The sequence below is a fragment of the Parasteatoda tepidariorum genome, chromosome 8 (genome assembly GCF_043381705.1).
Source record: "Parasteatoda tepidariorum isolate YZ-2023 chromosome 8, CAS_Ptep_4.0, whole genome shotgun sequence".
NCBI lineage: Eukaryota > Metazoa > Arthropoda > Arachnida > Araneae > Theridiidae > Parasteatoda > Parasteatoda tepidariorum.
In genome coordinates this window covers 39,508,512-39,534,069 of record NC_092211.1, presented here as the reverse complement: position 1 = coordinate 39,534,069, position 25,558 = coordinate 39,508,512, and the positions used below count along the sequence as shown (strand labels likewise).

The 25,558-nt window shown below is 30.8% G+C and overlaps 1 protein-coding gene across 1 annotated transcript in view; it reads left to right on the top strand.

Annotated features, from left to right (window-relative positions):
* LOC107451418 (cubilin) overlaps nt 1–22,600 on the top strand; it is a 97,211-nt gene extending 74,611 nt beyond the window's left edge. The window contains exons 22-26 of the mRNA XM_016067495.3: nt 7,506–7,625; nt 10,838–11,095; nt 11,722–11,844; nt 18,866–19,114; nt 20,648–22,600. Coding sequence (XP_015922981.2) covers nt 7,506–7,625; nt 10,838–11,095; nt 11,722–11,844; nt 18,866–19,114; nt 20,648–20,832 — 935 coding nt within the window. The 3' untranslated portion in view covers nt 20,833–22,600. The remainder of the gene's footprint in view (nt 1–7,505; nt 7,626–10,837; nt 11,096–11,721; nt 11,845–18,865; nt 19,115–20,647) is intronic.
* The last annotated feature ends 2,958 nt before the right edge of the window (nt 22,601–25,558 follow it).

Sequence of the window (25,558 nt, the reverse complement as noted above, 5' to 3'; positions counted from 1 at the left end):
TCCCTACTAAGGACAGCCAAGAAGACAGATATCCGCCTTAAGCGGTCGCTAAAGAACATTACGAGTCATGCGCATGCAAATTCAGTCAGTTTGCTGTTACAAGTTTGTGTTTAAACACTTAGACCACGCTTGCAGTAGTATGGACCCTAAGCTTGACAACAAAGGCTTCTACTATTCTTAACGCTGCATCAATCACAGGAGCACATTCATTGGTCTGATGAATGACCATCCTGGACCCGTGAATGGCGGTACGTCATCTTTACAGCCGAATGTCGGGACTGTATACAAAAAAATGATGGCCCCCATGTTTGACGGCATCATGGAGAACGCAAGTTGCCAACTTGCATTCGACATTGTCATACTGGTCAATTACCCTCAGTGAGTATATTCAGTGCTATTGGATACGTGAGTCGATCACCCACTGTTTGCATTTCTGGCATTTTGAACGCCACGTGATACATTACATCTGAAACCTCTCTAATAATCAGCAGGATAATGCACGATTGCATACTTCCTTCCTTGATGCAAAACATGTCCCACGGTCATCGTGGTAAGCACGTTCTGATCATTTTCAAATAATTCAAAATGTGTAGTTAATGGCTGACGAGCAGCTGACTCTCCACCACATACCAAGTACTGCTGTCATTAAACAGTGGTGAAATCATAAATTGGCTATGACAGAGGTTTCCGAAAATGCCATGTTATGTCTACTTGTTCTGGTGGATAAATACTGCTATTTCAGTCAAAAGAAGCAACATTCGGTACTGATTTTTCAGTGTTTATAAGTCATAATTTTCTGCAAATTTAATCACTACTATGTAAGTGTATAAAAATACCATTGTGCTATTTGCATTCCTTTCCGGGACAGCAGTGTTGTAAATAGGAATGATATATTTATATCAAACTTGTCACGCACTATCGGAAAACAATGTTAACTGTATGGTACTAATGTGAAAACGTGACTTGGAGTCACTGTTTCTATTTTTTATGGTTATGACTTTAAATGACGTCCGAATTTTTTCTATAAGCAATCGGATAAAACATAAAACAAGATTAATTTTTTCTTCTTTATTATATAAAACAGAGGAAGTTTGGATTTTTCTTAATTAAATTTCCTATTAGCTCTAATCGAGCTTACTAATATCCATTAAAATAAGCAACATTAATTTAATTATGAAGTTTCAGAAATTTAAAATATAAAACTTTTACGCCTTTAAAATTATAATTTTCCAAGCTTTTCTTTTGCCTAGTTTAGGATTATTAAAAATCTGTAGAGATCACTATAATATATTTTGCACGCAACATAAGTAGAAAAAGCAGAAATCTACCGGCATAGTTTTCATTTAATTTTCTTATAAGTGGGCAAAAAAAACAGTAAGTATTTTAGAATGAAGTATAACAATTGCTTTTAAAAATGTGAGGGCTCACTTTAATTAAATGAAAGATTTATTTGGTGAAATATCGCAAAAGCAAACAAATGGTGCAAAAGTATTAAAATGTAATGTAATGAAAAAGTATTGGTGCGAATTATTTGGGGCAAAAGCTAACATTATAGCTAATAAGTAGATTATAAAGTAGTTCCTTACAGGGTAAGAATGAAAATTTATCTTTCGTTCAGCTCTTAGTAATAATTAGCAACCATTATTGAAAAACTAGTGGGCTCCACTCCCTGTTTGCTGACGCTCCCCATCCCCCGAACATTGCTATGCAATCTCTTATGGTTTACTTTGCAAGTAATGCTTGCTTCGCTTCCAACTAAATTAAACCCATTTGAAATGTGTTTTAGCGTAAAATCTTAAGAATTTAAATCAATTATTAAAATCTTCAGAACTTATTCCTCTTGAAAAAATTAAAATTTTTAGTCCATGGTAAATTATTAAAATAAAAAAGCTTTGAAATAAATGACATGCAATTAAAAAACTTTTCAATAATGCAATAGAAAACAGTAATGATGTTTTTAAAAAAAAACAATTATTATTAAAAATTCACAATACAATTATAAATTCCAGAACTTTGAGCTATTACTGTAAAGCTATTATTATTAAAATGAATAATAAAATAATAATAAAAATAAAATCATAATTATTGAATCTGCAAAAGTATAATTAAAACATGATACAGAACACTTAGTTGATATGAACATTATATTCACTATTAATTTCTAAATTATTCTTTCCAACTTATAGCTCTGTTTTTTCAGCTTTTCGTTGACCACGCGGGGAAAGAATTTTCATTCAGAAATTTGTAAACATGTACAGTGCGCAAAATAAAAAACTTAGCACCCTAAATAACATTTGATCTAATGATCGGATCATCACGTTCTAAGACTCAATTTTAGTGGTTCGAAGGGATGACCTCAAATATGCTAATTGATTAATGCAGACGATATTTTTAGCAACGAAATCAGACACAAAAAAGTACTTTCTCTGAAAAAAAATTATCTTTTTTCATCGGATTCGGATTTTCGATCTCTAAAACATAGAGGATGGCCACAATCTAAAAAATATTGTCCCATTAGTTTGATCCAGACAGTGATCCAAAGTTTGGACCACTTAATGTTAGTTTTACTTTTTGCTTAGTTCACCCTATCTCGAGAATTCTAAAAGCAAATTTTTAAAAAATTTTGACCACAATTATACAATTCGTTTATTCAAAGATAATTTCTTCCAAAGCTTAACTTTTAGTTAATATTTTTTATTTTTTATTATTTTCTTTAGTAGAAAAAATTTTGATGCATACACATTTTTACATAATTTTAAAAAATGCTATTTTAAATGGCAAAAAACAAAATTTTATTGAAAGCGATCTAATAGTACCTGATAAATGAAATTTTAAAAATGCCTTGCATTTAAAATTCAATTTCTCAGTTATTATTCGACCGATTTCGCTCAAATTTTGTATTTTTCCATTTAAAATTGAATTGTAATCTTTAAAATGATGTAAAAATTTGTATACCTTACAATACCTTTCAGTACCAATTTTGTATACCTATTATCGATTATTATTAAATAAAATTATAAAAAATAATATATATTTACCAAAAAGATATTTATATTTTGCATAAAATTATCTTTGGATAAACGAATTTTATAACTGTATGCAAGAATTTTTCAATTTGCCTAAAGAGTTCTTGAGATATGGTGAAATACGGAAAAAGTAAAATTAACATTAATGGGTCCGAACTTTGTACCGATATCCTGACCAAGCTATTGGGATCATATTTCTCAGATTACGGGTACCCCTTATATTTCACGGGGTCAGAAATCCGAATATGTCGAAAAAGACGTATGTTTATTCAGAGAAAGTACGTTTTTGTGTTTGATTTCGTATAAAACAAAAGTTATTCAGGGTGGCTCGTTTTTCATTTTGCGCACTGTACATTTGCGCTTACAATGCTTATGACATAACATGGAGAAAATTACAGAACAATGAAAAACGGGGGAAAAAGAAAAATAATAATAAAAATAACAAGAAACGGAAAAAAAAGAAAAAAAATGAAAAAAAGGGGAGAAAAAAATTTATAAAAAACTGATAAATAAAAGATAAAATCTTTTCATCAGCTCACACGATTATATCCGCAAAAAGGAGTGCTTTTTGTGAGAGTGTGAGCTGATGATAAGATTATTTCTTTTATTTTCCAGTTTTTTATAAATTTTTTTCTCCCCTTTTTTTCGGTTTCTTGTTATTTTTATTATTATTTTTCTTTTTCCGCTTTTTTTTATTGTTCTGTAATTTTCTCCATGTTTTCTCTACGTTTTGAACTCATTTAATGAGTTCTATTTATTTGCAGCTCATGATCAGCAAATAAAGCTTATTGTTTTTCCTAATTTTCTTTGTGTTTTCTTCCTTTCTTTTCTTCTTGTATTTACTTATTATGCTATATATATATATATATATATATATATATATATATAATANTAGGGTTTTCTAATCCCTAAACAAAGTCCTTTTTTAAATCAAAGTGATTTATTTTAAATTTAGCAATAATCAATTTCCCATTTATAGAGAGTATATATATATATATATAGTATATATATTCGTTGTTATTAACCGATCTAAGAAAACGTGATAGTTTCTGTCACACTTATCCGCACACCCCTATCATTGTTTTTCAATTTTCGCACTTAAATAACAAACATTATGTTCAAAAAATATTTGTTCAGAGCCTTCTGGAAATCAGACAGTGACGCATATTTCAAGCATTGTTCAATAAAAATGGTGTTTTCTCTCAGCATAATAATAAATACTCAGTCCATTCATGGTTCAATTTTTGAAAACAATTTTGAAAGCTATTTCTTGTCTTCATTCACAGCGTACTATAAAAAAAATCATTTAACACATAAATGATCTTAGCTTATTGCTTCTATTACGTGATTCTGAAATTTTTATTCTTATGTGGAGAATAACAAAAAATATTAAAAACCTCTTATAGTTGTTAATGAGAAAGTTATTAGTTTTTGAAATATAAGTAAATTTGGGAATTTTATAATGAAAAACATATAATTATGATGTTTATTTAAAACATATTAAGATAAAAAAAAAAACAATATGAAAGTTGTAAAATTATTTTCTAGCAATAGAGGATCAAAATCCAGGCAGATAGAATTTCACTACCCAGCCCCTTAATTGAACCCCTTGAATTAAAACTCTTTGATTTGTTAGTTTCCCATTTATAGGTGGTATTTTTTTATTTTATTTCTAGCAGCAGCACTTGATGTGTACATCATTAGCTGGAGCATAAAAACACTCCGCACAGACCCATAAGGAATAACAACAAATAAAAAGAAATTAAAAACATTAAAACATTTGAAATACAAAAACAATTAGAACAAGGAAACATGAAATAGAATATCCCTATTAGAAATATAAACAGAAAATCAGTCAGTTATCAGTGCCCGCAACCGTATAGGTGGCATATATGGCAGTACTTTTACTTTCGTTACTTGTACCGCCGGTACAAGTAAAAAGTACGTACTTTTACTTGTACTTCGTTACTTTTTAAATTTAGTACTTTTACTTGTACTTTCGTTACTTTTTTAGGGAAAAAGTACAAGTATTTGTAACGGAAATGTCGAATGAAATCGTTACTTTTTTCTAAAACTCGGTAAGCTTTCTAAAAAAAAGAGAAAAAAAAATTAAATCAAAAAAAAAAAGCCTATGTTTTTTTTAATTTATAAAATTAATGTGCAATATATATGCATTCACAGCTAACTTCGTGTTTAAATACCTTGACCTCCCGTGGAGTGCTTATTCAGCGTGGCTAAGCACGTTCTGTGAAATTCTCGCAGCAGACTCAGTGACACCACTTTCGAAATGCAATCTTTTTGCAAAATGAATAAAAATATTAATTAGCAAGTTATTTTCATTCATTTTCGAGTTTTATGCATTTATTTAATACATTTTTTAAAAAAAATGTTGGAGTTTGCTATTACGTTTTTCAATTTTCTTTTTGAACTCACTAATACATTTTTGTCTTTAAAACATTTTTTACTAAATACGTTTTTTACTAAAATTATGTTTATGCCCGACCTTGTCAAACTACGCCCAGTCAAATCTCTAAGAACTTCAGAACTATTTGTGCTATTGAAAACTATTATAATTACTATTTTAACTCTTGAAAACTCGAAGGTATTAATTTAGCCGCTGATACTAAAATTCGTTTACAAATTTTAATTATTCCGTTAGGCAGAAATGTTCGGAAAATGATTTTCTCGCATGACTTCAGCATTAGCCATTGTTACAAATAAAACTGTAGACTGTTCTGTTTCAACTTATACTGCACATTCAATTATTTTTTACTAGCTCAAAGATCACAAAGCTATCTGAAACCCCGTGTTTGCTTTGTTTATGTTTGTGCTTTTAAAACGCGTTTCTATAGAGTAAAACAATTTTAAATCAATGGTAATTTAAATAAATAAAAATAATAAACTAAAAATTAAAATCAATAGATAAAATTTCTTTTTCGTGCAAATCCATAAAAAGTTTGATATTAAAATTATATTTGATTTTAAAATTATATTATACGATTATATTATAAAATTATATTATAATATTCTTCCGAATTTAAAAATAAATTAATGTCCATAACTTTCAAAATTAAAAATAATTAAATAAATAACAACAATTTTGCAAAAACATTAAAGAACATAAGAATATTATTCAATAAAATTTTAGGTTACTTTGAATTTTCGATTTCCTAGAAATGTACTTTTAAATCGTTACTTTTTTTGTTTAGTACTTGTACTTTTACTTGTACTTTTTACTCGTTACTTTTTAAAATAAGAACTTTTTACTTTTTACTCGTTACTTTTTTTAAAAATACTTGTACTTTTACTCGTTACTTTTTAAAAGTAACGTTGCCATATATGATAGGTGGTATATTTACGATTGTTTCACATTAATGGACAGCCTTGACCTTGGTTACGTACTTAATATTATGAATTCTACAGATACTTCCATACAGTTTAAATTTGAGCAAGAAAGAAAATGAGTCTTTACCTTTGTTAGACGTTACTCATAATTGTGTGGAATTACTCACTATACAGTACTTATCGCATAGATCGTTCCATACAGTACTTATCGCATTGGAGGAAGGTGAGAGACAAAACAGGAGCTTCAATCCGGCACAAACTTAAAACCCTCTCACGACTGCGTGAAGTCCACCTCCAGTGGATCCCTTCTCACGTTAGGGTTCTGTTCAATGATATCGCCAACACTCTGGCTAAGGAGGGGACAGAAAAAGCTTTGATGAGTCCAAATTCACTCACCTTCATGGAACTGACATCGAAAAAGAAAAAAGAAGACAATGTTTCCTGGCTTGTACCCTCCAAACATCACTGGTACCAAAGCACCCGTCCAGGAGGTGCACTCAACATTCGGTTCAACCGCAAAGATCAGACGGCGCTTACCAGGCTTACCAGAGACCACCTTAAGTCTCTTTCTTTCGAGGGTAATGTTAAAATCTTCCCAAACTGCCCCAGGTGCCACAACATGCAGGCTTCTCCCCAACATATCCTGAACTGTCATGGACTGAACAAGACTGACATACTTAAAAAACCACTTTTGGTGGCCGAATTCCTCCGGGTCATGAATTTCATGGACATCGTTTATTTTGGTGATTAAGAAGAAGAAGAAGAACTCACTATTCCCTTCCCCTTCATGGTCTTTCTCAGAAGGCGACACTCGGAAAAATGTTTCTAAAACTATAGAAATTCCGTATTTGTTGGAAAGTATGGTCCGGCATTACACCATTAAAAAACTAGCTGGGGTTAGATGTTAAGTCAATGTTAAACTTTCACCTATGTTCAACATTGATTTAACTTATCAATCACGCTAAACTACTTAGATTACACCATTCGAAATTCGATGGCGTTAGTAAACATTCTGCAATCTTCTATAGGATTAGACATACATGCTATGTTCATGAAGTGTAGATATATGCAAAAATAATTTAATGCATTATGAATTTTTTTTAAAATCTATTATTGCCTGAAATGTAATTTCAGATAACATCTTCTTTACTGAAGACGAAGTAGTACTATCCTTCAAATCAGATGGAACAACTCAACGACCAGGATTTTCTATTCAAGTTCGACAATTACAAGAATGTGGATCCACCATGAAAAGTAACATCTTTTATTATTGTTTGTTTTAAGTTCATACAATTGAACTATCAAACGTTATGAAATTAAAGGTATTTAGAATGAGGAATAAATTTTTGAGTAATTATTCAGAGATTTTTACATTTTTTTAGTACTAGTATGCAAAATATTATTTAAATAATTGCGATTTTTGCATCAATGGTTTAATATAAGTTTGCATGACACTACTACCCTAAAAAAGATTAGCTGGTTCAAACAGAAAAGATATTTCAGAATAAGATCGAACCTGCAAATCTAATCTACGATTCGCCTATTTCTATGCTTGTATTAAAAAACATTATTGTTTAAAAATTTTATTATTCTTTTTTTGACAAATCAGAAATCCTCGTTAGTTAATAGATCAAATATCAAATTCTATTATTGTTATAATAAATGTCTTTGGTGAAAGGTACTTACATTTGTAACACTTAAGCCGAAAGCTGCGAGTTATTTTTAGGCACAAAAATCTATTTAAAGATGTGATAATCTTATGACCTTTAATTTAAGTAGATTATTCACTTACTTCTAGATAAATGTCTAGATTTAAGTGTTCAGATAATCTCACTTTTATCAGCTCATTAACTTTTCTAACCTATTACATTTATTTTTAGTATGAAATTGTTAAGTTTAGATAACACTTGAGTTCAAAACTTTTATTGATAGACCTAGTTAACACACTTGAATATATCATTAATATAAATATAAATAGTCCTATTTAATGTAATTAAAACTATCACATAATTTGGAACTTCACTAAGTTTACCATGAAGAATAATATTTATTCAAAGAAAACCATGTGAACTGTGGTAATTATGGAAACACTTCTATGCAGTTTTTCATATTTCTCAAGAAACACTTAAAGAATTATTTTTTAACTTCAGAAGTGTTTAAATCATGCGATTTCTCATACTTATCAATTCTCATACTTACAGGTTTGAGGGACCGACAATAAATTCCATACGGAAAATAGTTTTTTAGAATACACATGCCAAAAAAAGTGGCAATAAGTTTGTAACTTGTAACAATTATTTTAGTTACTACATGCAAAAATTGCACAAAATTTCGTAAGCCTAGTTTAAATATTTATGGAGATAGGGACATTTTTATAAAAATTAATTTTTTGTCTTACGTTCTTCTGCTATAATTTTAAGAATATTCAATGAAATTAAGCAAAAATGTTAGAGCAACTTCGAAATTTGGAAAAAAATCGTTGAAAAATGTGCAGTAATTACAGTATTTCTTATATACTGCACATACACCGAAATATGATAGTATAAAGAAAGAAAACATGCTAAAGAAAATATTCATTTATGGGGATAATCACCGACAATGCCGGTACCATTTTTAATTAATTTTGTTTAATAGTACAAAATAAAATTTGTGGAAAACCCCTTATCATTTTTACGTTCTTTTAAAGAGTGCGAAAATTGCTTGAAACTTTTTAAATTAAGATATTCAAATCGGACTTTTTTCATTAGTTACCAAATACTATTCATTACAAAATTAAGTAAAAAAAAATATTATTTTCTCTCGCACATGCGCAGTATAATAGAACTACTTTAATTACTTATATCTTTCGCAGTTTTAAACAAATTTTTCTCAAATTTTGAAACAATAATTTTGTTACTAACTTGAACTTGTTCCAAAAATTTTGCTTAATTTTTTTGAATATTTTTAAAGTTTTAGCAAAAAAAAATTAGTTTTTTTATGAAAATGTCCATACTTCCATAAATATTTATGCTAGATTTAAGAAATCGTGTCCAATTATTGCACAGAATAACCAAAATAATTATTACAAGTAACAAATTTATTGCTTCGTTTTTTGGCATAGTCTGTTCACAAACAGTATTTTTTCGTTTGCAATTTGTTGTCAATCCCTCAAACCTCTAAAAGCTTTGAACTTCATTGATAAGTATGAGAAATCACATTATCTAAGCACTTGGAAGTTTATTAAATGATTCTCTAAGTATTTTCTGAGACATATCAAAAAATGTGTCAGTATACAAGTGTTTCCATCATTTTGTCCAATCCCCATAGTGGCGTGGAAAATAATTTTTTACCAAGTTTACGAGTCAAAGAATCATACACTAAAACATAAACTTAACTACCTCTAAAAAAATTTTCCCTAAATGAGTAGAAAGTTGGCAGCCTTGGAGATCCTAAAAGACGTTTTTCGAGGGGGGAAATTATTTTTTTAAGTTTTTATTAGTTTGTAAACTAAATAATTTTTGTTTATTGTGTGTTTATGCAGTTAAAGTAAGCAAAACTAATAAAAAATTTTGATGGAAAGTTTTTCAATAATTAATGCTGGTTTCAGTACGATTCATGATGGCACAACCTCATATGATGGTTACCATCATCCAACATTTTCCATTATGTGTTCATGGTTTTTGATATGCCAACAAACTTCCATCATTCCCTGATGGCAAATACCACTTTAATATCATGATGGTTAACCATCAAGAGAGGTTTGACTCTCATGAACCAACAATCCATCCATGATGGATCATTGATGGTTCCAACTATACATTTTATGATGTTTTAATGGGAATTCTTGTCAGCTCTCAGGAATAAACCATCAAAACAATTTGGCTTTTTTAATGTTGGACCATCATAAATCAGTCCGAATTTTTACATTGAGATGATTGCTGTTCGTGATCGTTTCACCATCTGATTTCAAAGATACTATGATGGAAATTCGAAATGGTCCATGATGGTACAACAAGGCATTTCCATGATGGTTTAATAATAATTCTTGTTGGTTCAGCAGGAACATATTATCAAAACAATTTGGATTTTTTTATGTTGGTCTATCAGGAATCAGTCCAAATTCCTACATTGGGTTGATGGTGGTTCCTGATCGCTACAACATTTGATTTCTAAGAAACTATGATGGGAATTTCTGATGGTTCAACACGAACAAACCATTAAAACAAGTTGCTATTCTTAGGATTGTCAATCATAAATCAATCCGAATTCCTACATTGAGGTGATGGTTACCATCAAAAAATATGATGATTCATGATATAATTGATAGTTATCATCAAAATTATGTTGGTCCATCAATGGAAAACCATCAAAACTTTTGACTTGGATTGACTCTTGGAGAAACTTGTATGAATAACATAAATTTAAATATCTGGGTTTGACTGCACTGTATCTTTATACCAGATTGATAAATTGAATTATATTTTTAGATATAACGTTGCAAGTGGATGACAAATGCGGTGGGGTGTATGAGAGTGAGGAATTTTCCCTAAAAAGCCCTGGATTTCCCAACGATTATCCTCACGACGCCCACTGTGATTATCTCATCAAGAAAGCGTCAGATTCAGTCTGTGGATTGGAGCTGAAATTTGCACACTTTGACATTGAGAAAGGGCCTGATTGTAGCTACGATTACCTAGATATTGGGCATAAATCCATTTGCGGGCAACTTCCCTCAGGATTCACACGTGAGTAAAAACTTCATAAAATGTCTATAATTCTTCAGATAATAAATAAAATTTTATTTATGCGTATTGCATTTCAAGTATTTTATTGATACAATTAAAGTCAAATCTGTCACTTAGTTGGCAACTGTGTGATCGTTTTTAACTATTTATAAAAATTAATAAATGCTTAATTTGCGTGTTGCATTTCAAATATTTTATCGATCCAATTAAAGTGAAATATGTCACTTAGTTGGCAACTATGTGATTGTTTTTAACTATTCATAAAAATTAATGTATGCTTAATTTGCGTGTTGCATTTCAAATATTTTATAGATAAAATTAAAGTGAAATATGTCACTTAGTTGGCCACTATGTGATGGTTTTTAACTATTTATAAAAATTAATCTATGCTAAATTTGCGTGTTGCATTTCAAATATTTTATCGATCCAATTAAAGTGAAATATGTCACTTAGTTGGCAACTGTGTGATCATTTTTAACTATTTATAAAAATTAATCTATGCTTAATTTGCGTGTTGCATTTTAAATATTTTATAGATGCAATTAAAGTTGGCAACTATGAGATCGTTTTTAGTTATTTATAGAAATTAATGTATTCTTTTAATTTGCGTGTTGTATTTCAAATAGGTGTTATTCCGTTCGATAATCCAGAAATTCAGTTCACCTTTAAATCAGATAAAGGAACATCAAAAAGTGGGTTTGCTATCAAGGTCAAGCAAAGGTCAGACTGCGCCACAACGTGGAAACCAGGTAAAGAAAGGAAAAAGATATTTTTTTCATTATTATCATGATTAAGATAACAAACTTTAATTCATTTTTTCTTGGAAACTTGCAAAAAAACTCGAAATGAGATCAAGTCACAGGTGATAGTTAGGATATTATTTCGCAAAGCATCTGGTTTCGAAATTCTATAAGTTCTAGATTTTTGTTGCGTAATCAAGGCCGAGATATTGAATGAGAGTGAACTTCTCACTAAAGCAATTAAGTCTCCAGATATGCAACCATTCTAACATTTTCATTATTTTTCGAAGATAACATTTGTTAGCTTTTTTTAAGTAAAATTTGTCCATTTTGTGATATTGGCTTTCTCATCAAAAAATAATTTTATAAAACTTCTCTGTTCTTGCACTTTTACAAAACATCATTTTCTACGGTCACTTCTATAACTGCACCACATAGATTCCAATACCAAAATAATTCTGCCCATTCTGTAACTCTACCACATCACTACTGTAGCCACTTAGATTTAAAGAATGTAGATCACGATATAGTAGGGACATTTTTATAGTGTCTAAAATTTCCAAAACATGAATGATTGAATTTAATATAGCTGATGGTAAATGAGAGAGATTTTAGGAATATTCATGAATCACAGAAAATAACATACAGTGGTTGCATCGATATGGGTATGTTTAATGAAACAAACAGCAATTTTCTTTCACTTTAATCTTAACATAGCTAATCCACGCTAATTTTGAGCACGCTTCTATGATTTTTGTTCCAAATAACGCTGTGGTAAATAAAATAAATCATACAAATATTAACCAGCCATCTAATAAATCTATTATAAAATAAGCAATCGGTGAACCTTTTAAGATAGTTTTATCAAAATTCCCTTTTTCAAGTCATCAAGAAGGTGACATGGACTTCAAAAAAGCTAGAATATTGTAGGAAAAAACACAAAAATTGAGTCAAATTTATTTTATTAACATGTTTTGTTTGTTCAGAAACATTGATCTAACTATCTTATTGTGTAAAAAATTATTAATAATGATTTTGGTTAAATTTCATTCAATATTTTGGAATGTTACTTTGCATATGTTCGAGTATATTGCTCTGTAAAATGGTGGTAATTTACAAACGTAATATCACATTTGAAGTTTTCTCCTTTAAAATAATAGATGAGTGAAATTATTCTCTAAAAATTGATTTTTGGACAACACTGCCATTCACCCTTCACAGTCATTGTATTGCTACTGTCAGCCTCCAAAAAGTATAAAAGTTAGCATACTTTCAATTGGAATTGCAAATAAATTAGTTAGTGACCACTCAAATTTTAATTCAATACGTCTTAAGAAATTATGTCTAAGCTTTTATTTCTTCTAATTGTCATCAAGAATCTATATTATACCCTTTTCACTAATTCCTTCTACACTAAATTTTAACGCGTCTCAATTTTTAGGTTTATGCAACTACATTCACAAATCATATAATTTTTATTTCTCAGATTTAGGGGTGATTGGTGCGCCATTGTAGCTCTTCTATTATTTTGTAATTATTTTTGGCAGGATTATTGGCAGGAGACGCTACCTATAGAGTATTTAGTATACTTTATGGAGTAGTTCGGAAATTGTTCGAGGACTGGTCAAATTCGACTCCTGACTCCAGTGTTGACGTAAAATATCCTCAATGGTAGTGGGATCATGGGTTAGAGTCCCCTTGCTGAGGAGGCTAACCGTGGAAGGTCTTAGTGGCTTTTACTCTCTAGTACGCAAATGAGGGTTAGTTCCATCAAAATTCTTCCACGAAGACTAGTTTGGCCCTATGATTTAACAAGGCACCCCCTTGTGTTCTAGGTTCGGTTCAAATTTACAAAGCTGTGAAGTTGAACATTGTTCGTTATAAGCTCATACATGGGTAGACCGTTCAACGCCAGTTATTACATAAGATAAAAATCAGCCACAGCCTGATCTACTATGAATGAAATTGCCTACAATCAGGGCCGGATTAACCTATAGGGACACTAGGCACGTGCCTAGGGCCTACGAAATTCAGGGGCCTACGAAAAACTTGGGAGAAAAAAAAATTTTGACAAAAATAATTTAGCTTTAAAAACACAAAGTGTATTTTGCACAAAATTATGAAGATACAAATAAAAATATAATATTTTTCGGTAATAAATTATTTTGCAGAATCTTATGATCTAATATATTACTTTTTTGCGATTTTTGGATTCAACGAAATCTTGTATTATGATGTCGAATTCCAAACTACGCAAAATGTCGTATTCAATAGACATAAGTGCGAGCGATGCCAAACGATCTTGATTCATTGTTGAACGCAAATAATTTTTTATCAATTTTAATCTGGACAAAGATCTTTCTCCTTCTGCATTTGATCCAAGAATCGACAAATATATTCTTAATGCAATGTGAACGTTAGGAAAAGTATTCACAAGTTTATCTTTAATTTGAGTCTTCAACATTTCTTGTGCAGATTTATGTTCATATAAATTTGAAAATAGTAAAAATTCATCTACAAAGTTTTTCTCTAAATCGGATGAGTAAATTTTCACCAAATTTTGCGCTTTTAGTTTAACCTCAGATTTTGACAAATTTTTGTGTAATTCGGGTTCGATAAAACATCGATTAATGACACTTTTTGGTCGATCCAGAAAACTGGGAAATTCAGACATCCGGGATAGCGATGGTCCCGAGCATCCCAGATAATTGGTTCTCTACTGTATAAATATTTCTTGTAATTAATCTCAGTATCAATTTCACTGTTTTCTTTGCTGGTTTGTTGTTGTATTGTTGACGCGAAGTGTTTACATAGTTATCGATCGAACTAATCATAATGGTATTATCGATATCAACTGCAATATCGGCAGTATGTCGGTATTGCAGATAAAGTTCAATAAACAAATTCGTAAATTAAAATCCATATTAATAAAAATGTAAAAAAAAATATGCAAGAAAATTTTAGCATATATTTTGAAAAGAGGGGAGGAGTGGGGGAAGGAGGGGAGGGCCCAAAAACGGCTATACCTAGGGCCTACGAAAGGTATAATCCGGCTCTGTGCCTAGGGCCTACGAAAGGTATAATCCGGCTCTGCCTACAATGAAAGAGCCATATCGAGACTATAAACATTTTTAATAATTTTATTTTTTTATCATGTAGTTTTGCTTGCTTACGAGGTAAATAGGTTAATAAAGCTTTAATAACTTTATAAATATGAGTATAAAGTTCAAAATTCATTAACAATTTGCAAACTTTGCTCCGGTAAATACAGACTTCTCCAATGCAAACATTCATCGAGACTAACCATTTTAGATAGTTTTTTTATCATATAACTTTCCTTGCTTACGAAGTAATTAGTATAATAAAGCCTAAAAACTTTATAAAGCTAAGTATAAAGTTTAATGTAAGCTTCAAAGTTTGTAAACAATTTACAAACTTTGATCCGGTAAACAAATACTTATCATATACAAACATTTATCAAGACAAAACATTTTTAATAATTTTTATTTTTTAATCATATAATTTTGCATGCTTACGAAACAAAAAGTTTAATAGAGCTTCGAAAGTTTAATAAAGCTATGTATAAAGTTTAATAAAAGCATAGAGTTTAATAAAGCTATGTATAAAGTTTACTATAATTTTTAAAGTTTGTAAACAGTTTGCAAACTTTGCTCCAGTAAACAAAAATTTCTCCAATACAAACATTTAAGTAACGTCATTTAGATAAAATATTTCGTGCAAGCTGTAAATGTTTAATGCCAACACATTAAGTCCTATTCCCATTATTTGATCATAATATTATCAGACTATTTACCGTCTATGGCGCAGTTGATTTTATTACTGCTTTAACACCTGCTCTTGGGTTTGCACATACTTGTTTATTTAGAGATTCAGTGATTCTTTAATCTGTGTTTCGTGAAAAATATTATGAATCCAATTTTATGAAGCATTTTTATAGTTGGGAGTCATTGGAATATCCTCGTGATTTCATATAGTTTTTTTATGTAATAGTTTTGACCTCGTACTAAAGCAGCTCGAAACATTACACACATTTTCGTTCACTGGAGAAATTTCTTTGTAAGCTTTTGTTTAGTTTGACTCCACCTTTTATTTTTACAATTGAGACAAACATCCCAATGAGGTGCCCGGGCTCGAATCCCAGCGAAGGATAGTCGAATTCCGCACTGGGCTTGCACCGACCACAGTGCTGCACATCAAATATCCTCCGTGGCACGCGGATCATGGGTTAGAGTCTCCTTACCGTTATGCTAAGCATTAGAGATTTGTATGATTTTCCTCTCCGTGAAATGAGACTTAGTTCCATCAAAAAGTTCTCCACGAAGGCAAATTTCTCCCAATACCTGATCCAGTAGTTCCCTTGTCTTCTGGATTGGGTTCAAACATGAAGGATACGGAGTTGAACATTGGTTGTCATAAACTTAAATTTGGGTCAGCTGCTCAAGGGCGGTTACAAAATAAAATAAAATTGAGAGAAACACAATTTGTTAAATGTGTTTTTAAAACCCTTTATAGAATCATTTTTTAGCAATTAAATGTTAGGATATTTTTTGGATTGAGATTAGTTTATTAAAAGAAATTAATTTAGCTTATTATCTAAACTTTTTTTGATTTTAAAAACTATTTTTGGAGAGGGTGAACTGGAGTTATTTTTATAATCAGCATCTACTTTGAAATATACACTCGAACACTGTATATTTCCAAGTAAACTCTAAAACAGTTTCATCCAGAATGTGTAGTGAGGAGCAAAATAACTTCACGTTAAAAGATTTTATTTTAAAATAATATAGTTAAATTCCGCTATTACTAAAAACATTTCCCAGAAAGCAAAGCTAATTGGCCTCTATAGCTAATTTCAAGTAAATTATTTAGTTAAATGTGAATAAACAACAATCGAAAGTTAAAAAATTTTAGAAAATGACTCAATGACTCTTTTATTCTGTCATCTTTCCAAACTTATAAATTGTCCATTAGAAATGCTTTCTTTAGACTAATGAATTTGCATTGCATACCTGTGATTCTACAGCTGTCAATAACAAGTGCTTCTCAGCTAAAACAAATAAAAAGATGATATCACACGTAAATCAAACTGCTTATTAAAACTCATTCTATTGAAGAAGAATTTTAAAGTGGTAACCTTGAGTTAAATAGAAGGGCGAATTGTAAATCTATGATTAATTTGATTTTTTTGCTGTTGCATATAATGCAGACTTTGTTTGCTCATTGCAAAGTATGGCTTATAAGCTATCATCAAGTTGAAAAACCGATAGCTCATGCTGTTGCATATAATGCAGACTTTGTTTGCTCATTGCAAAGTATGGCTTATAAGCTATCATCAAGTTGAAAAACCGATAGCTCAAGTCAGAGAAGGGCATCATAACAATATATCTAGGGTTAGCCATGGTGACACAGGTGATAAAGCGCTCGCCCCCCAATGAGGTAGCCCGGGTTAGAATCCTAGCAATGGCTGGTTGATAGGAATTACGCACCCGACTCGCACCTACCACTGTGCTGACATAAAATATTCTCATTGGTAAACGGATCATGTGTTAGAGTCCCATTGCTGTCAGGAAGGCTTTTGTGGTTTTCCTCTCCATGTAAAGCAAATGTGGGATAGTTTGTCCCAGAGCTAGATCCGGAAATTCCTTTGTCTTCTAGGTTAGGTTTGAAATTTCAATGCTACGGAGTTAACATTGGTAGTTGTAAACTCAAATCTGGGTTGACTGTTCAACGACGGTCATTAAAAAGACATTCATCTAGAGTTATGGACAATACATCAAGTTTGTACATCCATCAATACATCAAGCTTTTGGCAAAACACGGAAAGAGCTTACTAACTAATGATTGTCCCAAAACAGAATCATAAAAAAATAAGAAGAGGTGAAAAATGCTGGATAGTTTCTCATTTCGTCTACCACTTCCAATTGTTACAGATAATTTTTAAAATGACAAGAAATAATCTAATTTTTAAATTGTTCAATAGCGAACAAAAATATAAATTGTAATGAATATTTGCTAGTTCCTTTTTCCAAAAATATAAAATCTTGTGGCACGATTACTCTGTTCTGCTTTCATCTTGAAGAACTAAAGTATATCTGTCTAGCGGCCCTTGATCCGCTAGACAGACATCCGGGCAGTGGCCCTTGACCTTAAAAAAACATCAGTGTAGGGTATACCGGGCAATGGTTTTTTAAGGTCAAGGGCCAATGCCCGGTATACCCTACACTGAAATTTTTTTAAGGTCAAGTATCATTGCCCGGTATATATTTGCCTAATACTCCAAACACTGATGTTTCTTCTAATCTATCGTCAGTTAGTATTAAAATATCGAATAAATGTAATTATATCCACGAATGAATTAATATCAAATCGGATGTAATAAATATTTCGGACATTCACCAAAGCGACTATGTGATTGTCAACATTCACCGGTGAAAGTCAACAACCATCGATTTCGGTCATTCACAGTAACATGCACATCATTTACATAATAACCTCATCAAGACGTTTATTTCATACTTTGCCTAAATAGCATTCGGCATTCTATAGAATGCCTAGGCAATGTGTGAAATATAAATCATTTAATACTTTGCCGGCTAGTTTTAGGCATTCTATACAATGCCGGATTTCATACTTTTCCGGTAACATTCCAAACGCAAATTCCTAACTAGACTAGATGTAGGGACTGCAAATTCAATAATCAGACATAAAACATAATTTAAATTTATTTATAATAAAACAATTAAAAATCCTCATGCCTCTAATTAAATGCTTAAAACCTGTTCTTCTATAGATTATAACGTTCACAATTACCTTAATAATCTTTATTTATAAAGGAGGGGTTCCACCGAAAAAGGTTGATTATTTAGGATTCCGTAACAGAAAAAAAAAATTGGGAACGGCTGATGTAAACATCTAGCAGAGTTCCCCTTTTATAAATAGCAATAAGGATGTTACCAATACAATATATATATTGCAATGATACATAAACTAATACAATTTATTTTCGTAGTCACTCCCCCCACTCGAATGTGCGATCACTGCCTAAAAGAAAGTCGGGGACATGTCATCAGTCCTGATTATCCAGACAATTATCCATCTGGTCTAAAATGCACGTTTCATTTGCAAAGAGCCAAGAGTTTCTGTGGATTGGAGATATTCTTTCATGATTTTCAACTTCAAGAGACACCAGGCTGCTCTGGAGATGCCCTTGTAGTGTCTGGAGAAAGGTTTTGCGGGGACACATTAAAAGGAAAAATGAGTAAGTGAAACTTACTTTACCTTTTCTTTTTGAAGGATGCAATATCATAAATAAGTCGGACGTTTTTTCCATCTCAGACTTGGCTCGTCAGACTTGCACCAATTGTTTAATGCTGTCTTTCAAAGGCTCTGTCGTCGCATGAAATAATGCTTTTTTTTTCAAATAATACGCAATTTTCTTAACTGCTGTGGGTTTGCTACAGTTACTCTAGCTCCTTCTATGTTTACTCTGAAAATGACATAAAACGTTCATACGGAGAAAAAACAGAGTATTGGAAAAAAATGAAAAGCGTTTGTGGTCTAATTTTTTAATATTTACGAATTTACTCCAATGCTGAATTATCTGAGCTCATAAAAACTTGCCCAAAAATAATAAATATTCGATTTTGATAATTTTCATAAAGGTAGGAAAATTTCACCAAATTAGCAAGTTTTGAGAAAGTTAAATTACTTTTAAAATACTTAAGCTATTTGTCTTTTCTTAAGCCTAGATAATTCTTTATGGTGAGATGACATAGATAGTTTAAAATTATAGTTTTGCTTTTCCTAAACTTAGGTTTTTTTTTATATTCCTTGACGAAAAAGCTTCGAATAAAAGCGGTGGCAAAGATTATCAGTCACAATAGTTTTGACTAACACTATATTTAATACAATTCATGGATTTTTATTAAAGTCATTGTAAGTTGATGGAAAATTTATAAGCAGAAAACGAAATTTTAAAAAATAATAAAAGTTGGCAGGTATTTGGCGAAATTATAAACTATTTTTTTCCTTTAACTGTATGTACTACATAACTTCTATTTAAAATTTCGCCCAGATTCGGTCAGTTGACTCGGAGCTAGGAGCCTCTGAGTATACCATCAATTTAATATTTACCAAGTGGTATTTGATTTCTCTAGTGAAAAAAAAAACATGCCATATTCAAATCGAAGCATAGAGTACTTCATATTTATCGTAGCTGCGATGGCAGAGTGCCTAAGACACTGAACTGTCATAAGGACGTCATGAGTTTTATCTTCAGCCTCGGCTTTGAAATAAATATATTCAAATTGAAGTATAGAATGCAAAATTTAAATTGAAGTATGGAATATTTCATATTTATTATAGCTGCGATGGCAGAGTGGCTAAGGCACTGATTTGTCATAAAAACGGTATGAGATTTATCTTCAGCCTCGGCTTTTGAACCATACTCAAATTGAAGTATAGAATGCAATATTCAAATTGAAGTATAGAATATTTCCTATTTATTATACCTGTGATGGCACAGTGGCTAAGATATTAAGCTGTCACAGTGACGGTATGGATTTTATATTTAACGTCGGCTTTAAACATACTCAGCCTGGCTGTTGTGTCAGAGCTTTACTTTGAATATTAAGTTAGGTGATTTTTAAATAAATATAACATGTATTTATAAACAGCCTGCTGATGTTTTGATACAGCCTAAAACTTTTTTTTTCTGAAATGGTTTAACCTGTTATCCACTAAGCAATTTTAATTTCCAAACTTTTCTAATGTACCGACTATTTCATTTCAGAGAAAATAGACTTTCCTATAGGTGAACCAAATGAAGTTGTTATCGAACTAGAAACTGACAGCGAAGGTTCTGCACAAGGATTTCATGCAGAGTATCGCCAAATAGCTTGCAGAGGCTATCCTTGGCGTCAAGGACGATCACAGTGGGTGCCATCGAATGCCTCTGACTGGACAAAATCCGAATAATGTAAAAATGATGATACTGAGTACAAAGTCCAACCCTCTACTACAGAGAAATCATTCTCATTTCAGTGCATTTATAAAAATGTAATGTAATTTCCTTATACGTTCCCGGATGGTCTAGTTCACGTGCTTCAAATACGGCATCTCCCATCGGGCATAGGCTTACCAACGTACTGGGAAACGTACCTCAAAAACTGGTAGTAAAAGGTATTCGAAAATTCTCCCCTGTACCTTTCAAATTTAAAGAAATAATTTCTATAACAAACTGGAAAGGCATAACAACCAATTTTCTAATGTACTTTTACATTTTTTACTTCCAGTTTTCAAGTTTTCCTAGAGTGCTGGTAAGCCTACCAGGGAGTGGCCCCATTTAAGGGAAGAGATAAGCATTTCCATCGACTAAGTAATTGATCTAAAGGCAAAAAACTTTGAAAGGGGTGTACTTTAAATGTGCAAATATTCAGGCCTGAAGAAATTATTTCTAAACTGAATATTTATTCAAATGCAAGGTTTCTTAATTCATAAATCATTTAAATAAATGTATAAAATTCGGGGTCCGGTGAAACATTTCATACTTAGGAAAATAAGGATGAAAACTATATAAAGCAAATGAAAGAAAAAAAGTATCTCTACACGCATTTCCCCACTGACACGGAATCATTAACATTGAAAGAAAGATTTGATTTTTAAAAAACTGCTTTTAACAAACAGGCATAAAGTATTAGTAGAATAATTTCATTTCTGAAATCTATTCTTATAAAACAAGATATTACTTTACAATTTATTTACATTAGAGTTCTTGAGCACTTGGAAAAATTTTACTGTAAACAACAGGGAAATGTATTTTACTATATTTTTAACAGTCACAGTATTTCAATAACTGAAGTAAGTATATCTAGATTCAAAAGAGCAATGTCAAGGATGCCAACTTGCCCAACTTTGTGGAAATCTTCATCGTTTTATGAAAAATTTTGTTGAAACAGAGTTAGTTGGCATCCCTGTAAAGATTTGATCTTTTAATTCTAAATTGTAAGGTAACAACGAGAATATTGTAATGAGCTCTTTTAATGTTTGTCATGCCACTTGTTTTTATTAAACTATTTATTGAATGAAAAAGTTGAGGAACTTGTTGCAATAATACTGTAAGTGCAGATTCACAAATAGTCGGTGCTGTGCCAATTGAAATTTAAAATATCACTAAGTATACGTAGTTCTCCCTCATACTATTTACCATTATCACATAAGAGAAGACTGATTTTACATTCGTGTTCGCACAAACAGAAACAGCCATATTGTCCATATTCAAAAATTCAATAAAATAAAATGAATTATTATTATTATGGTTATTGCACCAAGCCCCTCAAAACACAAAACTTAAGTTTTTAACGCTTTACAATTTATATTTAAAAAAAACTTATGTCTTAGGTTAGAAATATTTATATTCCTTTTCCTTTTTCAATTATTTAATATTTGGTTTTCTGTTTATATAAATAACTCATGCAGCACAAAAGATACCAGAAATGGTTCTTTGAAAATATTCTTATGCTTCAAAAATTATAATAATATAGCGGAATATTAGTTTCAATAAAAAGTGCGAAACTTAAAAATTTTATGTGTAATTCTAAAAATTGTGTACAACTATCTATTCTTTTAAAACCATTAAAGATTTAGTTACATTTTTGTATGAAGTACAAAAGCTATGTCTTAATCCATAACTTGTATATAGAAGAAAAATGTTTTGCCAGTTAATAAAATCTGTTTACTTTTTACTATGTAGAATATCTGTATTATTTTAATAACACATTTAAAGCTAATGTAATTCAATGTTTGTTTTCGATATGGTGTAATAGACCAAAACTGAAAATAAAATAAATTGGAAACCTAAACACTATCGATGAACAGAAGAAAAAATTTCTTCTCATTTCTTTGAAATCGGTCCAACTGACGTCATGAGGTTTGAATAGAGGGCGTTGTATCTAGCGAATTAAGAAAATTCAAAGTAACAAATAGACTAGTCTGTTGGCAAATTTCCGAAATTGACAGACAGTGTGACGCACGCCTAGAAAAAAATTATTAAATGGAGAAAATGGGGTGATTGCAAGAATAAAAGGAAACATCCTTGGAAGTTAAATAAATGATGAGCAATTGTTCCAAAAATAGACAAACAAACAAAAAAAAAGATTTTCTACGCCAACTGAATTTAGTGGCTGCATGAGCCGTTCCCTTAAAGTTTAACGGAAGCATTCACTCGTTTCACAATATCAAGTGAAACTCAACAATTAAGGAAGTACCTGAACACAAGCCAGGTCTTCAATTCAAGAGTTTATAAGACGCTTTTTAAAGATTCTTTTTTGTTGATTTACTGTAATTCTGTGGCGTAACTACCACTACAAATATTAAATAACAAATCACTAGTATATAAGACATGTTAACTTGATTCCATCAAGAGGTACTTTTGGATAGATGAAGGTTGATATAGTCTAATATTAAATCCCCACAGTTCTATTAAGTTTCCTAACGTGCAGCTGAAACGTTCAATCATTTTGCACAATCAAGTAAAGTCAGCAATTAATAAAGTATCTAAACACTAAACGGTTTTCAATTCAAGATTTACTGTAGTTCCATCTGATTCACTAAACATTTAACTGAAAAATTAGTGCTTTATTGAATATTCGGGAAAAGCAGAAACTAAGAAATTATCTTAAACAAAGCCTTCATTTGATTAGTTCATAAGCCGTTTTTAAGTCTGCCTTTTCGAAGGTTCTGTAGTCGCATGAAATGATGCTTTTTAAAAATAATATGATATTTTCGTAACTGATCTGTGTTTGCAACAGTTACTCATGAATGTTAGGTTAAGTTTAGCCTATCTTCAGCCAGCGCCTTCTATGTTTATTCTGGGGTTTTGAGAAAATGAAAAGCGTTATTGTCTAAATTTTCAATAATTAAAAACTTACTCCAATGCTTCATTATCTGGACTCATTAAAATTTGCAAAAAATGGAAATAAGGCTTTGATTTTGATAACTTTTTTCTAGGTGGGAAAATGTCGCGCCAAATTGGCGATTTTTAAAAAAGTTTAAGAATGTTTTAGATATTTACTATTAGGTATTACTATGTTCACTAAAACTGTTTCTTTTTCATTTACCCTGGCGAAAGAGTTTCGAAAAACCAAGTTAAAGATTTGTATGAACTATGAAAAAAAAGTAGCGACAGGTGAAATTCATTTTTGAAAAAATATGCGGTAATTATATTTAATTAAATTTTATATTCTCATATAATGCATTTTTAAATCTGAATTTATAGCTGAAACTTCACTTAAATACATATTTGTCGTCCCCTTTATAATTTTTTTTCAATTTTCTTTTTCGTGGCATATCGATATCTTATAACGAGGCCACTAGTTATATTGAAACTGAATAATTTCATTTTCTTATTGATAGTAATGTACCAATATTTATTTTCAATTATAAAGTAGATATAAATTAAATTTCTAGTTAGTTTGAAACTATCGCGCATTTGTCTGATAATGAAATTCATCGAGAACCAATTACCGATTGTTCTTTTCATGAATATAAATGCTTGTCTTCCATTTTGCAACAAGATCTTCTTTCAAAAAGGTGAGAATCGGTATTAATTTATATCATTGTAAACATATTGAGATAAGCAAGATATTTGAACCTTAGTATACTTTAAACCAAATTGGTACCTAAACCCAGAAAGCATGTAACCTTACGACACACTTGTGTCGGAGTTTTCTTTTTATTGTCGCAAAAATGCTTGTACTAAAAACCTTTTTTCCAATAAAGCAAAAATATTGCAGTTTCAAACCTTTCATCCTGAAAGGATTAAAAATTATTTTTTAAAGCTTTTTTAATAACTATTGTGATATATGTTTTTACTTTAGTCACACCTACACTTAGGTCCATAATGACGTTTAAGCTGACGTCACACTAGTGATAGGATCAAATTGCATTGTCCATTAATATTTCATGACAAAGTGGATTTTAGCTGAGCAAAAATGCTTGTACTAAAAACCTTTTTTCCAATAAAGCAAAAATATTGCAGTTTCAAACCTTTCATCCTAAAAGGATTAAAAATTATTTTTTAAAGCTTTTTTAAAAACTATTGTGATTTAGGTTTTTACTTTAGTCACACCTACACTTAGATCCATAATGACGTTTAAGCTGACGTCACACTAGCGATAGGATCGAATTGCATTGCCCATTAATATTTCATGACAAAGTGGATTTTTGCTGAGCATGCAAGACGTTGCGAAAAGAAACGTTATAATTACCTAGTTTTAAGATTATTTTCACCTTGAAACTAGCTTTATTAAAGGATTTTTTTCCCTCTTGAAAACCCTAAGTGAATCTCAATTTAAGGTTCTTATATAGAAGGCTTTTATCAAAGGTTTTTGAGCGTAGAATAGAGCAGATTGTCACAGATCTCGTTTTAAGGTTAAAAGGTTTCCACGTAAACAGCATTACAAACCTTTTTAGGTTTACTTTAAAAGGTTTTGCTGAGTGAAAATAAACCTTATTTTGTTATCTGGGAAACGTATAAAATATCCACTTAATTTAATTAAATTTCACTAACACTTTTTTCATAAATACAAATAACTTATCAAACGTTTCAGGAGATGAATATTCAGTATTGCAATTAGTAGTAAAATATTTCAAGTTATTGCTAAAACAGCAATTTTACAGAGTATTTAACCAATTTTTAAACGTT